We start from the raw sequence: 25,285 nt of genomic DNA on the forward strand, positions 1-25,285 counted from the left end.
TGGCATGTGTGTACAATTTGTATTGAATCTAGTCAAAATTGTTTCTGTTTAAAATATAATTATCCATAAAATATTTCACATTTTATCCATACATAAGCAATGTAGATGTCTCTTGGTGCCTAGACACATCGTGGTTATAAGTCTGGGTAATGAAGCTGCTGAAAGAATTGCCATGAAGCAACGATACATTCATGAAAAAGAAAGTAAAATTTCTTGACCGCTGTTGTGAACTGTGACTTTTCAATGAAGTAATAGCTAAGTAGATATTAGCTGAAATTAAAGGACGTAGGAACCAATGATCTGACACACATACGAGTCGGAATTTATGCGACGGACATACCGGAAGTTTGAACGGTTGCTCCTGGTGAACGAAGTGGCCATTGACAGTGTCGCATTAAACAAGAATTAAATATCTCCCCCTGAATTTGCCCAGTCTCCCCCTTCCCTCACCTATGGCGTCCAATCCTAATATCGATATTGAGGGTGCGACCAAACATCTTCGGGACATCCTGAAACTGGAACGTCCCGCCAACAACAACGGTAAGTTTGACCGGGAGCGGCGGCGCTAGTTTAGGCCGCAGAAGCTAATGGAACTGCGGCTAGCAAGATTGTTACCAAGCTAATGTGAATTGGGTTGGCGCATCTCTATAAAATGCTAACCTAACCTAAGTAAAGTTGTCTCAGTAGAGGTTTTGCCACCAAGCTAGCGAAATTCATGCTGTCTTGTTGAAATGTAAATTAGAAGTGAAAGGACATCAATTTCCGCATAGGAACAGGGTTAAGTTCACAATTTTGCAGCTATCTGCGTCGAAGGGCTCTGGTACCTGGAGTTAGCTACGTTACAAATGTCTGTCTGCGCGTGTCTTAGACTCTTGCTCTATATTTTAAAGCTGCTGCCAAGATACGAAAGTGTCTTTTTTCGAAATTACTTCAGGAGTAACGTTACTTGCTCCAAAGCTTTAAGAAGAGGCTTGACTATCCGTAAAATGCGTAGGAGGATTACATTCTGTCTTAAAACTTGATACTTTCATTTCAAGTTCGTTTCTGCAACTTTCATACTGGTAACGGTTTGATAGGAAAGGCACACACCTGTCGGAATGACCGAGATTATTATCGTAGCAGAGATGACACGACCGGGCTTGTGGATTTTGGAGAAAACACGAACGTCCTCAATTGTAGTAATATCTTCCTGCTCCTTTGCCAATTTTACCTTTGTAACATTTTAAACATTTCAAGATAAATGGCATTCTATTTCCTGTACCCAGTGTAGAAACTGACTCAACATGTTTAAAAAGTGAGCTCTTCAGACAGTGGTGGGACAAGCCTGTCCTCTGCTTGTTTTGTTTTTGTTTTTATTCATTACCCAAAAATCTTGACTTGACAGTTCTTGAATTGAAAATGTCCCAAGCACGCTCTCAAAGTTGATTGGACATGAAATACATTTTATTACAAACTCGTGTTGCTTTGTATGGATTTCCTACATAATACTTATGAAATTTAACACAGCTGTAATGTCACTGTGAGAAGGGACAATTAATATTATTAAAATCTTGCTTACACTATTTTCCTTAGAGTAAAAGTATATCAATAGATGTTCAGAACTTCAGTTTGTTACTCTGTCCAAATATTGACATATATCATAACTTTTTGTTGATTATTGTAATGACTGAAATGTTTATGATATAATCGAACTAAATGCTGATGTGTGTTTCTGTGGCATATTCTTATCTATCAAAGAATAACCTGTATAATTTAGATCCACTGCTGAGGTGCTGGATAAACATTTGATTTATCCACATTTCCCTTGGACCAATCCAACAGAGTAGGGATTTAGATATATGAAATACAACTTAAATACAACTTAAAGCATCCTGTTTTGTACAAAATATACATAAATAAATAGATAAATGTGCTCAAAAATATTTTGAGATAAAAGTCATATTCATAGAATTGTTAGTTTCTTATGCTGTTACCATACCTTCTGCATGCATTCTCTCTTTCCTCAGACTCACAGTCAGATGACGGTCAAAGAAAGCTATCTTTTAATGGAGAGTTGAATGGGTTATTAGGAGCAGCAGGTCTTCTCGGAGGCACTGATCTGTCAACCATGTCTGAATCTAGCAGACCCATCTCCACGGACATCAGCATCGCTCAGGAGAGGCAGATAATGTGAGTTGCTTTCTTAGAATCTAGGGTTGTTGGGAATCATGGAGCATGCCATAAGTTACTCTGACTTTGGTTCACAGTTTCATAGGGGTCTGGTCTGTCACATGGTCTGAAATCCAGCTTATCAAGCTACTGGAGTGTGTTCATTCTTCTCACATGTTATTGTGGCTTTACCCTCTTAGAGGACTCTATCTAATGTTGGTTAAAACCCTGAATATACTTCTGAAAACTTATTTTGTAACATAAATAGAGGTGCTTCTTTTCTCTTTGAATTGAGCTCATTTGAATGTCTAGTGACTTTATTTGGAACCTTTGAGTTCTTGGTCAAATTCATGTTGTAAATCAAGTAATGTATTGTGGTTTTAGACGGCTTTCCGGGGACGATGGATCTACCTGTATCCCCATCACCTCCAATAATGTGGAGATCGTGGCGAGTCAAGCCTCCAGCATCGACAGCAAGACTCGAGGGAGCAACAAGGTAAGAATACAAGTAACCCTGCTCCGTGAGTTTTTCATCTTATTAAGAACCGCTATGTTTGTTGAGTGATTGACTTCAAAGACTTTCTCTTCCTGCTGTGTCCACATCCACCACAAAGCCTTAGCTCATCGCAGTGGCCCACTTTCTTCGTTGGTTGATTCAGACATAAAGGAGTTTTAAGACAGTAACATCCTAAATATATTCCCGATCTGCTCCTTGCGCATACATTTGGTGACATCAATGACCGTGCATTTTTTTTAAACGCTGTAACTGTATTGATGAATGATTTGTTTTGTTTTGTTTTTTTGTCTGTTCAGGTGAAGATTCAACCTGTAGCCAAGTACGACTGGGAACACAAGTATCATTATGGCCGACTGATAGCTGTGTCCAATTCCTTCCTGGCCTATGCCATCAGAGGTGAGAGTCATGGACTAAACAAGTGTTTCCACTAGTAGATGACACCAATATCTGAGCTTTGGGTGTCAGCAGTACCAAATATAATCAACCATTTAATTTTTTTTACAAGAAGAAAATAATTGAATGAAAACTGTTGAATCATGGTGCAGTCTAAATTTTAATTAGCCTGAATGCATGATTCCTTTTTTCTAAAATTTATGTTAAAGATAACCTTGTCAGATGTTATGATAATGTTAACAGTCACTCAGATAAATTGCTCTTTTTCTTTACAATAATCATCTTTTTCCTCAGGAGCCAACAACCATGCTATGATTCGTGTCTTGAGTGTGAGTTTTTCGGAGCGGTCCCTGCTAAAGGGCTTCACTGGGGCTGTCACAGATCTGGCTTTTGCCCACCTCGACTCCTCCCTGTTGGGTTGTGTAGATGAAGCTGGCAACCTGATGGTTTGGCAGCTTACATGCGCTGGCAACGCGATACTGTATCCTGATACAAGGGGACTTATGAAAGGAGTTTCAGCGGTGATGTGCAGGTTGACATGTGTCTTTTCTGAGGACGGATGAATGCCTCTGCTGGTTTATTGAATTGGACACATACCCTGTGATATCCCAACCCGTTGCGACATAGTAATCTTTTAGAAACTTAAATGAAAAACAAAAGAAGATGTCTTTCCCTTAACCCACCCTTCCCACAGAGATCAGATTGTGGTTCACATTCGACGACCCGAGGATACGCCGCTGAACTCACATCGGCGTCTCATCTGGTGCCCGTTCATCCTGGATGACAATGAGGAGAACCAGGATGACACCAGCCAGACCTTAGCCCTTCTGCATGAAGACAGGGTAATGGTTTTACACACACGCACACACACAAAAATCGGTTAGATTCAAAGACCAGACTCAAATCACTCCCGATATAAATTGGAAGTTTGAGTGAGGCCAGGAGTCAACCATTTGTGGTGCTTTGAGCTAACCAGTCGTGTCAGCATCCTTATCAACATGCTTGTCCTGCAGACATTAAAATTAATAGTCATCAGAGTTTGTGTAGAGTATTAGAAAAATTTATAGTGCATTTTTGTCAAGCCACTAGATAACATTGTGAATGTTTTTTAAGTATTAAAAAAAATCCCAAACACAAAAACTTTGGGTGTATATATATACTGTATGTGTATATATGTGTGTATATATATGTGCGTGTTTATATATGTGTGTGTGTATATATATTTTTTGTATATATATGTATATTTATGTATTTGTATTTATATATTTGTGTATATATACTGTATTTGTATTTATATATGTGTATATTTGTATTTGCATATGTATATATGTGTGTGTGTATGTATGTGTATATATGTGTGTGTGTGTATGTATATGTATATATGTATATATGTATATGTGTATATATGTATATATGTATATCTGTGTATGTATATATGTATATGTATATATATGTATGTATACACACACACACACACACACACACTATTATCCAATGACAATTTTTATATTTTGTCCTCTTATAGGCTGAAGTGTGGGACCTCGAAGTCTTGAGAGCTAACAACAACAGTTGGCCCGTTAATTCCACAGATCTCAAAGAAGGCCTCATCACAGTCAAGGGATACTCCCAGGTAGGAGTCCAGATAAATACAACTGAACAGGAAGTTGTCATCTTAATGGCACACCATGTCCCACCTGTGCGGGGTAATTTCAGCCATGGCCAGTCACACCGCTGAGTGATCCACTCCACCTCCACTGAGCTCCGCCTTCCCTGTTGTGTGTTACACTGTGTTTGAACGCAGCTGAATTATATGGCAGGTCTTATCTTCAAATGCTTGTGGTCAGATCACAGCGCGAGCATGAAGCAGTGTTTGGTCCATTTCCTTTTTATTCGGATGATAAAGTAATTGCATTTTAGTTTTAGGGTCTTCCAAGTGAGGCGATGGCCTTAAACTCAATTTATTATCAACTTCGTAAACATTTTTCTGATTTGTTCCAGACTTCAGTCACTAAAATCAAGTCTCCAGCAAATCATGATGGTTTTTTTCTTTTGAGAATTATATCAAATTTAGAATGAAACACTCTGAAACGTGGGGAATGCTGTAGTAGGGCATGGATGCCTTATGACTGACAGATCTCTAGCCAGGTGTAACCAAATCGGGGAAGGTGCCTCACCAGAGCTCCTGTTCAGATATGACCATATCACCTTCAGTCTGGCTGAGGATGAGTTTACAGTTGTGCAACAGTGTAGTGTCTGCATATTCTGAAAGCTGTTTTTTTATCACTCCAGCGAGTCAGTGAAGGTGCCCTCTCTCCAGATGGAACCGTGTTAGCCACTGCCAGCTATGATGGGTACATCAAGTTTTGGCAGATATACATTGAAGGAGGGCAGGACAAGCCAAGGTAAGGATGGTGGAGGACTTTAAAATGAATGTTGTTCATTCAAAATGAAGGGAACCCAAAATGTCTGAATGCCATAAAATATGATATCCATGATCTTCTTTGTCTCACTGACCTTTTCTCTGTCTCCCTCTCTCCTATTGGCTGTTTAGATGTCTTCATGAATTGCGGCCTCATGGAGGACGTCCCCTCTCCTGCCTACTTTTCTGTGACAACCACAAGAGGCAGGACCCCGAGTGAGTAGCTGGGAAAGCATGGCCTGCATATATGGGAACATGATTGTACTAATGACATGTGTTTCACGTTCAGATACATTACAATGTTGTACTCTTCTCCTCTGTCACCCTCCTCCTATGTTTCTCCATAGGGTTCCTTTCTGGAGGTTTCTGATAACCGGAGCGGATCAGAACCAGGAGTTGAAGATGTGGTGCACCGTCTCCTGGACCTGTTTACAGACCATCAGGTTATTTCTTTGCAATGTCTTTATTACTTTTAATAATGCTCACGTCTCTCCCCCTTGTGCTGTGTTCCTGGACACAACTTTGTCGCAACAAGCCATAGTTGTTCATTTTTAAATATTTCATATTTGTTTAGCATGTGACCTGTAGACATTGTATTACTATTTTGTTTCGTGATAATGATTTAAAAAAAAAAAAAAAAAAAGGATAGAGCTGAATTAAAACAAACTTGCTATCGCCCCTGCTTGGTAATGAAAATCATACACAGTCCAGTTAAGATGCCAAGTCTAGGTTAGACGTCAGTATGTGTGGGGGGAGATTATTTTTGCTTTCTGATTTACAGATATAGTTGAGCAGCATCTACTTTTAAGATTTTAATGATGGATTGGTGTTTATTCTCAGGTTCTCTCCTGATCCATTCAACTCATCAGTACTGCCAAGTCTGAAGGCTAGTCTGGACCTCTCGGCTGAATATCTCATCCTAACAGATGTGCAGAGGAAGGTCAGCACAATATTTTTAGTCACGCAGTTGAAAGAATCCTTATTTTTTCTTATGAATGATACTGCTCAAGTACATAGATGAAAACTACTTTGAAGGTTGAAGTTCCCTTCCAGACATGTTTTGCGACAATTTAAAAAAATCCTGTGGCATTAAAGTGTGTCCACGCACCAAGATAGAAGGATACATATGCATACATTTCCACAAATTTATAAAACCCGTACATGCTCGGTTTTGTTTTCTAAATCTCAGTGTAATTTTTGGCACATGTCCACTCCCACAGTCGACAATAAATGGAGGTTGACCCGACCCAAATTGGCCGATTCCCAGATGAACCATTGTGTCTATGATTCCTGTAACATGTCAACCAAAAGGACAACACAATAAAAACTACAATTTTACTGAGTGTGAAATTAAAACCATGGTGGGGAAGGTCAAGAGAAAGATAACAGATTTTAGTGCAAAAGAGCAACAAAAGTCATTGTTTCTGTTTGGCACCGGACCCTGGACAAAATGTAGAAAAAGTGGTTTGAAGTCAAGCCTCTTCACTGTTTTGGCCTCGCCAGGTTCTCTATGTGATGGAGCTGCGGCAGGATCTGGAGAATGGCAAGGCCAGCTTCACAGCCGTATCTGAGTTCCTCCTCACCCACCCTGTGCTTAGCTTTGGGGTGCGAGATGTCACCCAGAGCCGTTTGCGACACACTGAGGTGCTTCCTGCAGAGGAGGAGACGGAGAGCATGTCAACAGGTGTGCATTTGCACCAGTACACACATGCTTGAAACCAAAGCAAATGACTGTTTAATCCCTGTTGTTCACATTTTCATGATCCCCCGTCCTCACATTTTTTTGTGTTTAATTAATTTTTTTTCCAGAGGGCACCCAAGGACCCACAGAATCCAAGTCTGGCATCCAGATTAAACTGTACTGTGTCCACACCAAGTGAGTTCTGTCCACCGTTTGTGTTGATTAATTCTAAAAATTAGACTTTGTTTACCTTGATTCAGCCATACTGAGTAGTTTGATGTTTGTTCTGGTGACATATCAGGTACTGGCCATTATTGCTGATTTTTATTTTTTTTTTAATGTACAATTTAGAATCTCTCCTATTCATCTTTCAGGAGTCTTCAGGATGTTCAGATCTGGTTCCAGCCCAATACGGCTCCCAGTTCAGTTATCCTCCCTCATCCTGACACCCAAGATGGTTTTGGTAAGTGTTATTGTTCTCTCACCGCTGAATGTGGAAATAAGCAAACAATGAGCTGGTTTGCTGAAGCATCTCATGTGTTGTGTTTTATTTCACATCATTTTTTTGCTGCCCATACAAAAAAAAAATATACTGTTAATTTACGCAGCACAAAAAGTATAAAATGACAAAAGTAAATGTTAATTGTGTGAAGTTATCAAGAAGACAGTTCAAGTAATGCCGCACAGATTAAATAATTGTCACACTGAATCTATCCGTCAGGGTTTTCAGATCACCTGACAGACCAGAGCTCTGATAAGGATTCAGGAAGTGGCTCCCAGACTGACCTGAGGAAGATTCCGTCACTTCCTGCTCCCACTGACTTCCTGTCAAACTCAGCCACTGGCAGTGGAACGATGCCAAAGCTAATGACTCCTGACGCCTTCATGACACCAAGCACTTCGGTACAAAGTAACGCTTGCACTGGGATAACACTAGGGATGCCGTGGCACCAAAAATTTGACAGTTGGTTCCATTAGTACTGAATTTACTCTATTTTTGATAAGTTTCAATACAGGCAGCACAGTGGTGCAGTGGTTAGCACTGTCGCCTCACAGCAAGAAGGTTCTGGGTTTGAGTCCTGGCTCGGGCATGGGATCTTTCTGTGTGAGTCTCCATGTTCTCCCTGTTCCTGTGTGGGTTCTCTCTGGTACTCCAGCTTCCTCCCACTGTCCAAAGACATCAAGAGAGGACGAGGCTGATTGATACTCTAAATTGACTGTAGGTGTGACTGTGTGTGTGAATGGTTGTCTGTCTCTATGTGTTGGCCCTGAGATGGACTGGAGGCCTCTAGCCCGAAAGCCGCTGGGTTAGGCTCCAGCCCCCTGCGACCCTTAACAGGATAAGAGTTAGAAAATGGATGGATGGATGGATGGAGTTTCAATACAGCAGTGAAATCAATAGATATTAGAACGAACCTCCTGCTGCTCACACAGTTTTTCTTAGAGGAGGTGGTGTCACCAAAATGAGGCGTAAACATTGGTTTGAAAGCCGGTCTTCATCTGTAAAGTCCCTACCACTGGATTAGCCGTTAGCTTCAAGGTGACCCGCTTCAACTTGAGCAGTTTGCATGCACTTGGAACTTGGTTTGGGTCTGGGAGTTGTAGCTTTTCTTTAACAACAGTACACCTTAACTGTACACAGTACTTAACTGTGCAGTATATCTCGTTTTCACAAACAGTTTGTCTCAAAGGGCTTTACATGGCATCATAACAACATCCTCTGCCTTTAGACCCTCACATCAACTGAGGAAAAACTGCATAGAAATCCCTTTTAACAGGGAAAAATCTGACTACTCGCAAGCTTTTTGTTCGTTTGGTCTTGAAGTAGGTTTTGTTTGTTTTAACCCTGTGTGTAAAGTTACAAGGAGGTGAATCGTCCCCCTGTTAACATTATTGTCCTTTCTCAACAGTGTTATTTTTTATGTCCCCCTTCAGGTACCTGCATCTCCTGGTAGCAGTGCCAGCAGTCTGACCATAGTAACAGCCATCAGCAGCAACTCTGACTCAGCTAGCAGGTGGTTTCAACATTTTCCTGTTGAGAAGAGCGATTTGGACATTGAGTTTGGTGTTACAGGATAGTTCTGCCACACAGACTGAAACATTCTGAATGTTAAGAATGGTGTAGAAAGTTTTACCGATGACAACAGCTGAAGTTCCTTTCATATGGTGTTTTTATCAAAAGACTAAACGAACGGTTTATACTTTCCATACTGGGTCCCGAAATGTGCTGTTTTGTATTCTGATCCTGTATCTACATATCTACAATACAGTATCTCTTTGTTCCTTTGTGCAGAGCTTTAGACGATGTCAGTCAGAGTCCTAGCAGAACTGATAACAGCACCAGTAGTCTGGCACTGTCTGCCTCCACCAGCAGCCCGAGAGCTGCTTCTGCTGTACTGTTACCAGGGCTGGATAACCTACAGGTGGGACCTGAAGCACCCTTTGACCTCTACCAGCCTCTCTACCTGTGTAAGTGCTCAACTGTCTCCAACACTGTTTTTTCTCTTCATCTCTAGGCTCTGGCATCCCCTACCGGTACTCTCGCTCTCGACAGCCCGGGACAGGTTCTAGATTCTCCCCTCCTTCCACCACTCGCCTCCCCAACAAGGGCCCGCTCTCCTGACGTGATCTCCTCAGCCTCCACAGCCATGTCCCAGGACATGCCAGAGATTGCATCCCAGACCCTGCAGCTTCAGCGCAATCTGGTGTCCAGCTTGGAGCCCATACCTCTTTCTGCTCTCCAGACTGACAGCATGGCCTCTGCTGCCTCTGCCCTGCACCTGCTCACCTCACCACGCACAGCCAACAACAACAGGTATGCTGGTGGCAACGGTAAAAAAAATATTCAAAAATCAGCTCCTGCTGTCTCTAGTGGTCGGGTTTGGAAAGACGATGTAGTGACATAAATTTACCCAACCCACAAGCTAGTGCTAAATGAATGATATTTGGGTATTTTTTGTAACAGCCTGTTACCCCTCGAACTTGGAGGAGCAGATGGACCAGTTGGAGGGTCAGTCGAATCTGAGCCCAGACTTAGTCACACCCCATCTCTACTAGAGACTGCCCTGTCACAGGAGAATCCGGGGTTAGGAGGAGGCTCTACAGATGGCGGTGTTAGCCACACGCCCTGGCCCGCTGCACCAGACATCACCAGGGAGACGAGGAACAGTCTCAGGGACAACGGTCTTGGAGACTGGTAAGAAATCTCATACATAAATACAATAATTTGAATGCATAAATTTATGGAAGCCCAAGCTGTTCTAAGGTAATAATAATGCTAATTATAATAAGAAATAAGAATTCTGAGTTTGACAAATAGCAGTTACAATGAGCAGTTTAGGATGTTGTGTGGGTTTGGGATATTTGCTGATATTTGGACAGTTTAAATTTCTATATTGGACAGTTGAATGAATAATTCTTAAGGCCTCATCACCTTGAAGCATTATTTGATAGGTATGCACTTGTCATTGCTGGTATGATATATGTGTCACATGGCTGCTGTGCTATAGCTCAAGAGACGAGTCGAAGGACAGACTCCTGAGCTCACCTTACCCTCGACGTTCATATCACCTCACTCAGAATGACAGTCAGGACCCCAGTGCTGAGCAGAGGTAACATGTACTCTCTATCTACATGTTTACGCAGATGGGCAGTACTTATCAGATACACAATAACATTTTATTTATCCTTTTTTTTGTCATTTGACGTAAGATCAACAACAGTAACTGTTTAGTCTCAGTGTTTTTGTCCAATTGCGTCTTATTTGACTCAGTGACCCTGATGATGAGGTTGCTAGCTTGGCATCGTCGTCTGGGAATTGTGGCAGTCGCTCCTCACACCGACTACCTGTTAAGGACTGGAAGATGTCACCGAGAGGCTCGCCGAAACAAAAGAGGAAGTCCAAGAAAGACGACAGGTATGTTGATGCGCACGCACATCAAGATTAGAAATGGAGTTGTATTAAAACGATCTTGTAGTGTGTCCTGTTAGACAGTCGGTGGTGTCTTTATCATGAAAAGTCAATGTAAGGGAGTGACCACATATGATATTTAGGACCTTTAGAGCCACTTTAGTGTTCCCATTTTTTAAGTTGCATTTCGTCCGTTATGTCCTTTAACCTTTAGAATGAAAAGCCTCTGACATGTTGATTGGGTTTTAGTGTATTCCACATTGTTTTCTGTAAAGGGACCAGTCATACTAATTCACATTCTCTCTTCTCTCTCTGTAGTGAATCCTCTCATTCAAGGCGAATGGACCCTGGTCAGGTAAAATAGTCACAAAAAGCACAATTGGCCAGAGTGAGTCAGGCTAGGTATGAAAATATTTGATTCACTCTTCTCTCTCCCAAATTTGCTACTTTTACTAAACATGAATCTACTTAACTCACTGTTAAACTCAGATACTTTCAGTAAAATGTCAAATGTCAGTCAAATTAGTTGAGAAGTAAATCTGGTTTAACTGTGGGTTGCATGAATTTGATATGCATCCAATAAGTAATCGCTTAAATTAAGCGTAAGGAATATATTTTGTGTATTTCATTGGTAAATCTCCTATTTTTTTTGTCTTTTTCACCATGTGCCAATTTGATTCTTGAGTCACACTTAAATGTACTACCTTGTTTCACATTCCAAGGAGCAGGGTGAAGTTGTTTGATGTGTGCATTGTCTGAGCAGTTGCTTCTTTGTGTGTCGTCGTCCCGTCCCGTCCTGTCCCGTCCCGTCCTGTCCCGTCCCGTCCTGTCCTGTCCTCCCCCCCACACACACACACACTTACTTCTCACTTCTCCACACGCTGCAACAGATGAATACCGAGGTGCCGGAAGAGTTGTTGATGCTCCTGTGTAACCAGCAGAGGGAGTTGTCTGAGCTGCGTGGACAGATTGAAGCCATGCAGAGCTCCATTATGGCCCAGGTGGAGCATGTTCTGACCAACCACCAGGAACAAGAACGTATCTTTCAGTACTACACATTTATTTGGCATCAAACTTGAAAAGAAAACCTGAGCCCACTGCTCTTCAGGCTTAGTAAACAACTGTGACAAAGCGACTCAGTAGTTCTAATCAATCTGGACAAAATGTGAAAAGGCTTTGAGGTGAGTGGAGCACCTGATGTCTCCTGGATCATCTCCAGTAAGCATTACAGTAGAGGATGGTCTCTTACTTTGAGTGTCGGCATTAGTTTCTGGAGTTAAGGATGTCCCATCTACGGCATTTTCTTGAGAGCCTTGACTTTCGCTGACCTCAGAGCGAAGACTAGAGCGCGTTCTGGCAGAGAGTCAGAATCATCAGCAGCAGCTTCAGGAGCAGCTCAGCCAGCAGCTCAGCCACACCCTCTGCTCGTCCCTCACCAACAGGATGGACAAAGTGATACGAGAGGAAATGAAGAAAACGGTTCCTCCAAGTAAGGAACACTCCCTTTCAGTAGTGCTGGCAGAATATCATGTATGTAAAATTAATCATCAAATTGGAAAAAAAAGGGACATTTGAACATGAAAATTAATATTTGACTGTTAAACAGCACAAGTGTGTCCTCACCACTGTTCTGAATGCATTGAATCTGTATGACAGCAGTCGCTTTGATTGATTTAAAAAAAAAAAAATTTTTTTTTTTTAGGTCAAATCAAACAACTTAACTCCAGTGGACACTGAACTCTGCTGCAGTCGTTTGCATGAGCAATTCAATCCCAGTTCCTTTTAGACATACTTGAGATTTTGTGTAACCTTATGGATGTACAAATGTGACCTGTGTGAATTTCGAAATCTAACATATCAATCAGAATTTGTTCTCCGATCTTACTCTTGCAGACTGTGTGTGTGTGTGTGTGTGTGTGTGTGTGTGTGTGTGTGTGTGAGAGAGAGAGACTTTATAAAATATTTCATATTGCTAAAATTTTCTGGATTGAATTTCCAGTTGATACAGTTTTAATGAATTTGAATGATAGCAGTCCATGTAGCTCATGATAAGTTAACCTCCTACAGCTACTGAGCACTTCTGTCTTTTTAACCAAAGTCTACATCCCTGGCTGCCCATAGTACAATTCTGCTAGTTTTTATGTCGGGTAATATGAGGGCAGGGATAGCATCGGCACTAAAATTTACTGTAACCTTATGGCCATGTCCTGGGTCTGTTTTGGTGCTGATGCAGCATCTTTGATTTAATTTGGCTGTAAATTCCCATCCTGCTGGGCCATGATAGTTTAATGTATATCAGGACTAATTACTTTTCCTAACTTTGTCTTGTTTTACTTTACCAATCCCCTTTTTTCTTTATTTCACTTTATTTTGTTTTGCAGCACAGGAATCAATGGACAAACAAATGTTCCATGCAATAAATCGCTGTTATTTTGAATAAAGGTTAAACAACTTAAAGTAGCAGCTGAAGTGGGTCGGGACGTAGCAGGCTTTGGGGAGATGTTCTCTCACTGTAACCCTCCTGCCTCTAGTTTGATGCTAAGATGTTATTATTTTACCTTTTATACCAATTTTTCTTGCTAAATCTTTTCCATTTCTAGCAATTTCTAAGAGTCTGGAGCCAGTGACAGGTCAACTTAGCAACACAATTTCAGCAAAAATGACTGCTGTGGAGGTCACCCTAAAGGATAATGTAATCAAGGTGGCCAAATCCAAGGTAAGTAGTGTTATTTCCTGTGCTGTATCCATCGGTTTTTCACACATCGTCATTAGGTCATTTCATTCTCATGTTTGTTTCCTGTTTCTCTAGAATATAACGGATGCAATGGGTCGAGCAGCAGCTGAAGCGATGCAGGGGCCCATCCAGGCAGCCTACAAAGACGCCTTCCAGAGCGTTGTGCTGCCGGTGTTTGAGAGAGGCTGCCAGTCCATGTTTCAACAAATCAACGACAGCTTCAAACAGGGAACACAAGAATGTAAGGCTGCCTTGATCAGTTCCTTATATGGAAGGAGCAACTGTTATCACCATGATTGAAGTCCAGTTAACCATCTGTGTTACCATTAGACATCACTGTCCCTCTAAGTTTTTATGACGCATCATCGATTTGCTTTCGTATCATGTTCAGCATATTCGAACTGAATTGGTAATTGTCTGACAACAGTCGGCTCATTATGCCTTTCAGAGACCAACAACAGGATGAGCATTGAACACTTTGAAGGAGAGGTGTATTGCCTTTGAAAGTTCCTCTTTGACTCAGATACAGTATCATACTACAGGACCCAACTGAGAGAATGTTTAAAAAAAAAAAAGATGCATTTGCACACCAGGAATTAAACAAAGGCTGTTGGTATGCGTTAGTGCTTCAGTGTTGTGTTCTCATCTCTGTATGGGCACATTGTTTCCTCCTAATTGGTAAATTCCTTTTGTAATCTGGGCTGTAATGCAGTGTATTATGAACCTGGGCCAATATAAACTGCAATTGGAGTTAGTGGACTAGTTGGCAGTGGCGTTAAACTACAAGGTGGAGATTCCAGTCCTGGTATGAAGTGAACCATATCAGGATATGAGGTCTCACTCATATCACACAGCAGTAGTGTGTTGGCTTTGAAATAACAGCAGAGTTATTTGAAATGCCCTCGTCTAATGTATGTATAACTAGCCAGACTGACCAATCCATTACGGACATTTTGGGTTATTTTTATTTAGTGAATTTCTTCATTTCACGAACCCCTTTCCCTCTCTCTCTTTTCGCCCTACCCCCAAACACATCTCTAGCACGGAAATGATTACAAGCCCTTTAATCATTTCTGCCAAAGCTCAGGGACACCTTTTGCAAAGATTTCTTTTTTACACTCAGCCATAGCGCTACTGTGTTGTTGAGCAGTCCTTCTTATTCTGAGGTTGTGCTCATGTGCACCTCTAGACTCTGTGTTTTTGAAATTTTCCAAGGCCGTTATAATGTGGTCAGAGACGGGACACGCAGTTTTCCATCGGTAAACAGGGAGATTACAAGACCTCTCAGCGTGTGTTTGTTTCTTGTGAATTTTAATTCGGTCAATAACCAACTTCAGGGTTCATGGGTTTGTACTGAAATATTGACTTTGTTTTGATACATTGAAGTGCGGCGACCACAACATTAATGTACAGTGATGCGTCCTGCTTTATTCTTCCGGATTTGATATTTTTGGGCAGCTAGTGAACACAGGAATAGTTGCAAAGAAACAACTGTAGATCATTTAACGGTAGTGTGAGTACAATTACATGGAAGCAGTTTGGTGGTCAAAATGATTCCAGGAAGAGCACCACAACCACAACCACACTTGAAAAATGCAAATTTTGTGGTCACAATAATTAATAGTTAATTGTTTGCTTTGCGCAAGAAAGAAAATCATAATTTACAGAAAAGAGAGGCGAAGATGGTTGACACATAGGATAATATTGTTTGTAAATGGCCTTGACCACTTTCAAAAAGATTGGTCTTACTTTGGAGTAATTTACAAGTCTTTAGAGACAGCACATTGCTCAGTATCATCCAGATGGAACAGACATTAATTTGAAACTTGGAGTCAGAATGCAGTGGTCCTGAAACACAGTAGTTCAGTTATGACGACGGATTAATTTCACATGTTAGTTCATGGATACAGTTTTTTTTTCTATCGTTGCTTAAAAAGCAAGTGTTTTCACACTTTTCTTCCTAAGTAATGTTACGCAGGAAACAACACATACAGTTCTAGAAAGGCATAAATCAACATTTGTAAATCAAAGCTAGTTTTGGTATTGCTGTGCTGACCAATCAGACTTGAAGTTCCATCTGGATGATATACTCTCCTAAAAATGAGATTCCATCTCTCTGCAGGATTCCCACACATTCTACAGTGTGTTTGAGTCATTGTGAATATCACAAGTATTAGTCAGTGAACCTTTGAATCTATTTATGTTGAGAACTGTGTTTCTGTCTACCTTCTTCCCTTCAGACATCCAACAGCTGGAGACCCACACAAAAAACAGAAAGCAGAGGGAGCAGGAGACACGCGACCCCATGATTGACCAGCTCCAGCAGATGATCGACAGCTTCCAAAGCTCAACTGATCAGCTGGTGAACAGCATTTCGGCTAATGTCCGCGCTGAGATCCACAGCCAGATCCAGATGATGGTGGGAAAGTAGGTGTCCAAGCTGTGGCAGTGTTGGCAACTTGCGTTTGGAAAGCTATGTCACTCTGAACAGAATCTGCAGGCTTCTCTGTGTCCGCATCAGCTGCGTAACTGCATTTACCTTTATACTAACGCTCCAAACATAAGCTCATGCTGTGAAGGGTCATTCTACACTGACTCTTAGCAACAGTTGTTTTTGTTGTTGTTGTTGTTGTTGTTGTTGTCGTTGTCGTTGTTGTTGTTGTTGTTGTTTTTAAGCGCTACTAAGATAAACACTGATTGACCTGACAATATAGCTTGACATTGCAAGCAGACATATTGAATACACAATAAGCATATTAGCAGATGGCTTTGCCGGTGATCCTGGCATTCACTGTCTACTGAGTAGGTATGTAATGGGTTGGTGAGTAAAAACAAGCAAAGCTTAATCCTGGGGCTAATGTAAGACTATAAATTCGATCGAGTCTCTTGCTCCCTCTGCAATTAATTTTATGTTCTCTAGAGTTTATAGATTTTTCAGGGGTGGAGCAGAGAGAAAGCAGCTGGCCAACTTTATTAAAACATCCAAATCTCAACAAAGAAATTAAAATGCCAAACTCCGATAATAGCTTGTTTAAGTACAGCATGTCAAAAATGTCCGCAGAGATTAGGTTGTATTAACACTCCAAATGTATTATTGTAGCACAAGGTGTATGGAGGTTGTTATGTCTCTAGACTAAGCCAGCCTCCTTCGTGCAGAATACTTGGAGTGCTGTGATATGGAGGATAACCCTCGGCTTGCCCTCTTTTGCTGCTCCCTCCCCAGTTTGCAGGACTCTATTCTTAGCCATGTGCAGCGTATTGTCAAAGGGGAGGTGAGCCTGGCGATGAAGGAGCAGCAGGCAGTGGTGACCTCCAGCATCATGCAGGCGATGAGGTCAGCAGCCGGCACACCTGTCCCCACAGCACATCTGGACTACCAGACGCAGCAAGCTAACATCCTGCAGCTCCTCCAGCAGGGACAGCTCAACCAGGCTTTCCAGCAGGTAACACACACACACACATACATACACACACACACACACACACACACACACACACACACTCTACTCTAATTCTGCACATATACACAGGGCCCAATTTAATTCTATGCCTCACTTATTCAGTGGCCGACTTGCTGCCACACGTAACATTAGTTGTTGCCATGGGAACATCTTGTAGGTTGTTTTTTTTTTTTTAGATGGAGAGGTTTACACACAGATCAACATTTCAGCATTACACAGATATGTAAAACGAGTAGCTGACTGAATAATCTCAAAGCACAACAAACAATTTGCCAGTTTTGCAGCAAGGTCTTTCATCTTAATTATAAATCCCAGACTTGCTTTGCAATTGTGCTTAATAAACATTTAGTGGTGTGATGTCTCTTCACTTTTCTGTCAACCTTTGAGGAGATGAAGAGCAGGAACAGGAGAGGGAGCGGGGGACTGGTGGAGAGAGGGAGACTGGTGCAGGAGGACAGGAAACATGACAAAATAACAACAACAGCAGTCCACAGGCGCCTGTAATTAAATGTGTGCAGGTTATATTTAGATATATCAATATACTAAGTTCTCAAACAAATAATTTGCGATGAATTCCGTGGCTGTCTTTGGTGTCTCAGCTAACGCAGCCGTAACATACATACATATATAAATATATATATTTATATAATATATATATTTATTATAATATATTATATTATATATATTATAATATATATTATGTTATATATATATCATAATATATATATATATATATATTTAAAAAAAATATATATAATATAATATAAAATATAGGTGAATCTTTACACCTCCTGAAAATACTGATGATGGAGGTGGTTAGTTTGAGTAGGCCATTTATTGAAACAAAGTATTAGTAATAAAATGATCTAAGATTACTTAAAAAGATGAAACCTAAATAGACTTGAGCGATATTCTCAAGATGAGAGGGCCTAGGTGTACCTAATAAATTGGCAAGGGGGTCTATAGATTTTGATGTCCTCTAGATCTCTCAACATAGAAGCCACTTTAACATGCTCAAGAGGAAGTAGCTTGAAACCTTGTCTGGCTTTATTCTCTGTGTTACTTTGTAGCTAATAGTTACTGCACTTAGATATTACGACTGAGAATGTCTAAGATTCATGAAAGTATATGATTCGCTTGCTTTCTCCCCAGGCTCTGTCAGCAACTGATCTGAACTTGGTCTTGTACGTGTGTGAGACCATCGACTCTCAGCAGGTGTTTGGCCAACCCCCCTGCCCTCTCAGCCAGCCCGTGCTACTGTCGTTAATCCAGCAGCTTTCCTGCAGCCTCACCACCCGCTCTGAGCTCAAAATAAGGTGAGGAAACAATCTCCTCACTCCTCTTCAGAGAAAACCCCAAATAGGTTGTTTTCATGTTTGATTGACCCAGTTAGAACTTCATAATTAAAGCCAAGTCATGTTGCGCTTAACCTACTCATCCCTTTTATTATGAGAGCCCGTGAGATGAAGCATCCGGCCTTCCACATAATGACAATTAAGTAGGATCACAGTATAATTACCAAGGATTGTGTTAACTTGCACTCTGCTGTGTGAGCAGTCTGAAGGGAACACTTGACAATCTAGTTTCACTCAAATGTCACCAGCAAACATTGTGGCTGATGTCTTCTTTGCCAGTGTAATCCATCTCTTCCGGAATATTTCACTGATTGAAAGCTGTTTTAAAAGTTACACAATTGTTTCTTACTATGGAGTCAGTGAAAGACCACGGATATCCTGCCAGTCACATGACAATGCCACAGATGTCAGAGGTCAAGAGGTGGAGGACAGTTGTTGCAGTCGTGTCACTTGGGATTTACTGGAGTAAAATCTACAAATTAAATAACACAGGAGAGGTTTGCCCTTTTTCACGTGTGTTTCGTTACAGAATGACCTGTGTAACAAACATCAATATTTACCATCACTGTTACTTGTCTTTAATTTTCACCTTTCTAAACCGTGCATTTATTTACCGAGACTTCTTAAATGTTTCGTAGATGTTCTCACTAAACCTTCCTTTGGATTGCATTACCCCCTCCTCCATGCTAACTGGGTCCTGCACCTCCCTCCCTCAGTCAGTCATAAACTCAGTCTTTGCCGAGACTTTTGCTCTCCATCTCATCTCCATCATATGTGCATTATTGCTCGTCTCCTGAGCGCTGAACGGTGCTAAACTGCTGACCCCATCACCCGGCTCCGTCTGTAGCTGTGCTCCATGGCTGTCTGGGGAACTGGGTAATCCTGTGAATAGCATCACAATTTTTTATGCTCGTACTGTTAGTTCAATGCCCTTGTAGCGTTTAATTGTGGTAATCACATTCACACTAAGATCTTCTCCTGTTCTGTTCCAGTCTTGCACAGGTTCTGCTGGGTTTTGCACAGGTTCTGCTGGCTTGTTACTGTCGTTTCTGACGTGCGTGTTAATTTGTGCCATCGCAGTGCTCGTCTGAATCTCAGTGTCCTTTAACTTCTTTTGTAGCCTCTTCCTGTGGCAGAGTGAAATCTCTTTACAGCCTTGCTCAGAGTCCAGACACCTGTCTGGTTTTTGCATTTACATGCAGTATATGGCCCTCTGGGGCCTCGGTGTCATCTGAAGAGACGGACGGAGGAATGAGGGCGGGGTTAGCTGCAAAGCTTTAATAGCACAGTAATAGAGGATTGTAGCAGTGGTTCCAGTTTTACAGTTAAAATATCTTAAATCTCCTAGACTGTGATGTGTTTAATAGATTAATTTGTATCAGCCGTGCAGGAACAAAGCGTCAGTGACAGTTGGTATTAATGTTAGAAAAATGTCACAAATCATGCGCAGTTTATGCTGCATCGAGGTTACCGGCCAGAGCAGCTACTGGCACTATTTACAGACAACTTACACGTGTCAGTGTGATACTGACGTCAATCTATGAGCAACCAAGGGGAACAAAATCATCCGCCAGCAGACTCAATGTTCCTGTACCTTCTAAAAGCTCATGTTTGGATCAGATTCCCTGTGCGCTGTTTTAACATCCAGGTTCTTGGCAGTGATATTAAATGTAAGGCTGTATCCTTCAGAGGCTGCAGTCTATGACCCCAAATGTTGGTCCCAGGACTTGACATTCAGACAAACTACTATCATCATATCTTATACAAATATTTCCATTGCTCCTGTCTTGAATCCTTAAAAAGCTACCGCACATTTACCAGAATCCAGAATCCCGGAGAAACTCATGGATTCCTCCACAAATTTTACATGAAATCTATAGCAACCGATTGTCTAAACTGAGACTTCAGTCAGGTAAAACGCAGCATGTGACTTGGGATGAAATGAATGGTCACTTGAATTGACAGTAAAGCTCTTGGACAGTCTAACCCACCAGATGTCTGACTATTAATGGTGGAGGGAAATGCAGGTTGGCAGTCGCGAGAGGAGAGGACGCAGGTGAAAGCAGCACAACTCCATTTCTGCAGATGTTTGAGTGAAAGCACAAGGTGCACATTAATAGAGTGGGCCGGCAGCCAGAACGCCCATCAAGGACGGCGCTTGACATTGAAGCCTAAATGAATGTAGCCTTGTGCTTTGGAGTTTCAAACCTCTTTCTTTCATTCCTCTATTTCACATCATTTTCTTGCCCATTGAACAAATAACAGATGGCCTCGTGTGCTGTTTCCCTGAGCCCTCTTCTTGCTCAAGACTTGGGACTGTAACTTTAGCTTAAAATTTTGTTTGCTGCTGTGTAATACCAACTGAAATTTTACCATTAATATGACCTCCCTCTGTTCCCCGTGCAGTTACCTGGAGGACGCAGTGATGAACCTGGACCACAGCGACCATCTGATCAGAGACCACATGGTCTCTGTGTTATCCCAGGTCAGATCCAAGCTCTCTGCCTTCCTGCAACAGGACCCCCACAGCCCGCTCAGCAAGAGGGCGCGGCGCCTGATGATGATGATGCAAGGACTCTACAACCACTAGACTGTCATTTCAAGGCTGATACACAAGCATTATCTTCTCGTATATCCTGATCGCCAGTCCATTTTGTTACGTTTTCACAAATTTTGTCGAGGACTAGCTGATCCCCTTAACACCAGGACAAGTTCACCCCACTTGGAGCAGTTTTTGGGCGGGGGGGCGTGCGTGTGTGTGAAATAATAGAAGATGGTGTTGCTTAGCACTCAGGAGCCTCAGGAGACACAAGAGCAACAGGATTTAGGAGATATAGTGGTATTTTATTGGCTGTAGAAGTAAACGGCAGCCCCCAGAGTTTGAGACCTCAAGAGGAGGGTTTCCTCCAACCCCCCCCCCCTTTCCCCCTTTCCATTTCCTCCCATTCCTCCTTCTCTACCTGCACACTAAAACTACTTTTGTTGCTCTTTTGCCCCAAGAATGTTCAGCTGGCCAACAAGACCAAACATTGCTGTTCCTTTAGTTTTACTGAACCCCTCCGGAGCAGAAGTCTGGTGTGTGACCTTTTGGGATACTGAACATGCTGCGATGCAGAGGCTCATCCCATGAAGGAGCAAAAAGTTCGCTAAAAGAAGACACACGCCTCCAAATGCTGCCTTTTGTCTCGGTAACGTTTTTGCCAACTTGGAGTTCGGTTGCGGCAGGATTCCTACGTCGAATTTGTTTTGTTTTACTAGTGAGCTAATCATGGCAGCCAAAAATGTGTAACATTCAGAGCCATTTAGGTGACTGGTGACTTATTTACGTTCAGTTATTTCTAAATAGTTTTGGAGTTAACATCCCAGCCAGGTCACAGCTGTGATCTGAAGAGGGTCAATTATGGTTTTAATGGAAGTCTGTTGTGGATGTACCGGGGAGGAAAAGCATATCTTACATATTCTTTCTCTGGCCCTCTTTACAAATCATTCCAATGAGGCATCCCGAAGGATACAACTAAAGTTAAAGAACAAGAAATAACCACAAAAAAAATAAATAGATAAAATTAAGAGAATCTAAATTTGAGCTATCAAAAGCCCAGCATTGAGGGTGGCAGCCGTCCATGTGTGACTACTCCTCCATGTTTTCTTCTCTACGTTGGTCCCTTTTTATGTAAACATTAGTATTTGTACAACGTGTATACTTGTTTAAGAATTCTCAAACTAGTGATAAAACCTAATAATGCTTCTTGACATATTTGTTAGTGATATTATTTTATCAGGATATTGCTATGCATGTTTGAAAACTTAATGTGCAGTTACTTCTCATGGGCTCTAGGAGGCAGCACTTAGTCAAACTGCAGATATCATCACCACCCAGCTCTCATTCTTTTAGCTGACCATGTAGAGCCTGTCTTTAGGTTGGAAACACTCTAAGCTCATGTTTGAACGTGACACCATTGTTTAATCACAGGGTCATCCGAGCTACGCTGACCTGAAAATAAACCTTCTGTTCTTTGGAATCTGTTAAGTTGGATTTGTCTAGCAAGTGCCTTACTCTATTTTATGGTTTACTTGGACATGTAATCCCATTTGGGCCTTTAGACAACCCTGAATATTCGAGCATTACTCCATAGTTTCCTCCAAGTTTGCTAAAGTTCTTTAAGCATTTATGTCATTCAAAGGCAATTTGTGGTTGCATCTAAAGTTGGACTCAAACAGCACAGCAGAGAAGAGCCTGTATATTTAGTTTTGAAACATCTGACGATTGATCTGGACAGGTATTTGAATGTTCATTTCTGCGTGTGTGTGTGTGCGCGCACGTGTGTGTGTGTGTGTGTGTGTGTGTGTGTGTGTGAAAAAGAGAGAAGTACTATTTTGACTACTACCAGTTTGACCTCTCAGACCTGCGTTGTTGTTGTCAGAGGACAGTTTGACTCCTGCTTCAGCCTAAATGGGAGCGATGTGTGAGAAACATTTTTCCTCCCTCCGTTGTGTTCATTTCCCTCTGCTTGAATGGTTATGTTGTATCTTTTACAGTTTCTTTTACCCAAAACATTTTGGAATAAAAAAAAAAGACTTGTTCAATTCATGATTTGTGACGGTTCTTATTTGTATGTAGGCAGTTATAAAACGGGGCAGATGGAAAGATGTAATGGCTGGGAAACGTCTGACCTCATTCCAGGTTTAATCAAAGAAACGAATCATCCTGTGGAGACTTGGAGCCTTGCTAATGGGCCCTTCAGTAGCGCGACAGTCACTTACTGCCCACTGCATTTTGGTGGAAACGCTCACTCTGGCATAAGTCAGATATTTCACAAAAATAACCTGATAAAACTGGAACATTGAAACGATGTAACCAGGGGCTGATTGTGTCACTCGTTACTGAAAAACACATTGGAAACGTGTAAAGTGACATTTGTCTTTAGTTCCAAAACACGTGGAAAAGCCCGTAAGTCATTTACTTAATGTATTGCTTCCTCATCATAAATAGCTTATGAGCAAAGAAGACGTAGGGAAAATTGGAGGTTATACATATAACCACTCCTCCCTGAAGGAGGGAAACAGGATACAGCACATCAGTAGGGGAGACCCCCTCCCCCACACAAACTGTTGTGCATTGATGGGGCCAGCAGAGAAAGAAACCTCACTGCTTGTTGATCTCTAACACCTGAATAAAAAGATTAAATGGCGGCGTTAAACGCTGCCCACAGTCAACAACACCAAGGTTTTCTCTATGGATGCATAAAGTGGCTTCTGGCAAATTCCCCTTGACCTCGGTAGCCAGACGCTGACTACCGTCATCAAAGTGATGGACAGGTTCCACTCCTGATGCTTGACGTTTGGAATTTCATCGGCCCCGAAAATTGGCTGATGTGCGACCTGTTAAATGATGACAAGTGAGTTGTTTTGGTGATGGCCGACATCCTTGTGTTTGGATAAGCCAAGAGGAACAGAACCATCACCTGAATGAAGTCTTGAGGACCATCAAGCAGTTCCAGGTTAAAACTAAACGACAAAGTGTCATTTTGGCAGGTTGGGAACACCTTACTTTGGACTTACTAGGTGAAGGCCATCGTGCACATGCCAAGTGAGCAACTGAGGCAAATACTCAGATCTTATCAACTCCCTGGTAAATTCCTCCCCGGTCTCTCTCAAACACAATGCGCCACAGACCAGTACAAAAACCACACCAGAGGGTTGCCAGGCAAAATCCAAGTGCAAGAACTACAAAAAAGCCAAAGCTTGTTCACATCAGCAGCAACACATGTCTATTATGACTCCGACTGTCAGACAGTGGTCAGTGCAGATGCAGCAGCCACCGGGGGGGCCATTCTGCTGCGAGACCATGATGGAAGGTGGAGGCCAGTTGCTTCATTCTCACACCTTCTGACAGAGACCAAAAACAATGTTCTCAGACAGAGAAGGCATGTTTGTCTGCACTGAGCTTGTGAGCGTCGATCAAGGCTGAGGTGGTACCGTTAGTCTCCCACTCCCAGCAGCTGGTTATGCTCCCCTTCCTTGTTGCCTCGGATTTTTGGGTCTCCATCTGAGACGCTACCTCAAGCAGCCAGGAATGGCTCTTAACTGGATTGCACACCATGTGATCCTCCTCCTTGCATTCTCAGTCAGGGGGAGGATGTCATCCCTGAACCCCCCCATGTCGGGTCTATCCTGCTCTCATGGTCTGAACTGTCAGGTCCAGCTACACGGATGTCAGGGTGACTTCAGCCAACACTTGGTTTCTGTGACCGGCAGTTTCCCGCCTCCTTTGATTGGCATGCCACACTGTCATGGGTCATGAGTAGCCTACTGTCTTGTACTTAGCTAGCAAGTGCAGCCCTAGAATGCAACATGCTCAGACACACCCAGTATGCCTCATGGGAAACCACCTGGACGTGTGCAAGGACGGTACTTGGGCTTCATAGCACCACCTGCTTTGCTTTGATCTTCTTAATTGGAGCCGGAACCCTCATGAGTTAGCCTGCTCAAGTGGACAGACAAAGCCAAACAGGTGGAATCGCATCTCTTAGCAAGGCTGAATAGAATTTGAGGCTCGGTAGCCAGCTAGCAGGGAGAAAACTCATCTCTAGTTGGACAGACGAGTTGCTCCCAAGACTTCCGCAGACTTCAGGTTAAACAAGGTGGGGCACAATTAGACTGAGGAGAT

The 25,285-nt window shown here is 42.1% G+C and overlaps 1 protein-coding gene across 1 annotated transcript; it reads left to right on the forward strand.

Annotated features, from left to right (window-relative positions):
- Nucleotides 1–324: 324 nt before the first annotated feature.
- edc4 (enhancer of mRNA decapping 4) lies at nucleotides 325–22,968 on the forward strand. Its single transcript, XM_086208445.1, has 30 exons — nucleotides 325–540; nucleotides 2,007–2,169; nucleotides 2,533–2,644; nucleotides 2,962–3,061; nucleotides 3,353–3,539; nucleotides 3,753–3,900; nucleotides 4,584–4,688; nucleotides 5,348–5,460; nucleotides 5,610–5,693; nucleotides 5,825–5,920; nucleotides 6,318–6,417; nucleotides 6,981–7,161; nucleotides 7,287–7,353; nucleotides 7,533–7,621; nucleotides 7,880–8,061; nucleotides 9,094–9,173; nucleotides 9,452–9,581; nucleotides 9,675–9,973; nucleotides 10,124–10,354; nucleotides 10,668–10,769; nucleotides 10,931–11,074; nucleotides 11,387–11,423; nucleotides 11,959–12,106; nucleotides 12,402–12,557; nucleotides 13,669–13,784; nucleotides 13,878–14,043; nucleotides 16,043–16,229; nucleotides 17,026–17,245; nucleotides 18,416–18,579; nucleotides 21,025–22,968. Exons 1-30 carry the CDS (start codon nucleotides 453–455, stop codon nucleotides 21,206–21,208), a joined length of 4,179 nt encoding a protein of 1,392 aa, XP_086064571.1. The 5' UTR covers nucleotides 325–452; the 3' UTR covers nucleotides 21,209–22,968.
- The last annotated feature ends 2,317 nt before the right edge of the window (nucleotides 22,969–25,285 follow it).

The sequence above is a fragment of the Aulostomus chinensis genome, chromosome 7 (genome assembly GCF_037954235.1).
Source record: "Aulostomus chinensis isolate RoL2024-O1b breed Wild chromosome 7, RoL_Achi_v1.0, whole genome shotgun sequence".
NCBI lineage: Eukaryota > Metazoa > Chordata > Actinopteri > Syngnathiformes > Aulostomidae > Aulostomus > Aulostomus chinensis.

Excerpts from the sequence above, each read along its gene's own strand:
- edc4 (XM_086208445.1), top strand. The coding sequence starts at position 453 with ATGGCGTCCAATCCTAATATCGATATTGAGGGTGCGACCAAACATCTT. Across the intron at positions 5,921-6,317 it reads ACCTGTTTACAGACCATCAG|GTTCTCTCCTGATCCATTCA; the intron begins GTTATTTCTTTG and ends GTTTATTCTCAG. Across the intron at positions 14,044-16,042 it reads CAAACAGGGAACACAAGAAT|ACATCCAACAGCTGGAGACC; the intron begins GTAAGGCTGCCT and ends TCTTCCCTTCAG.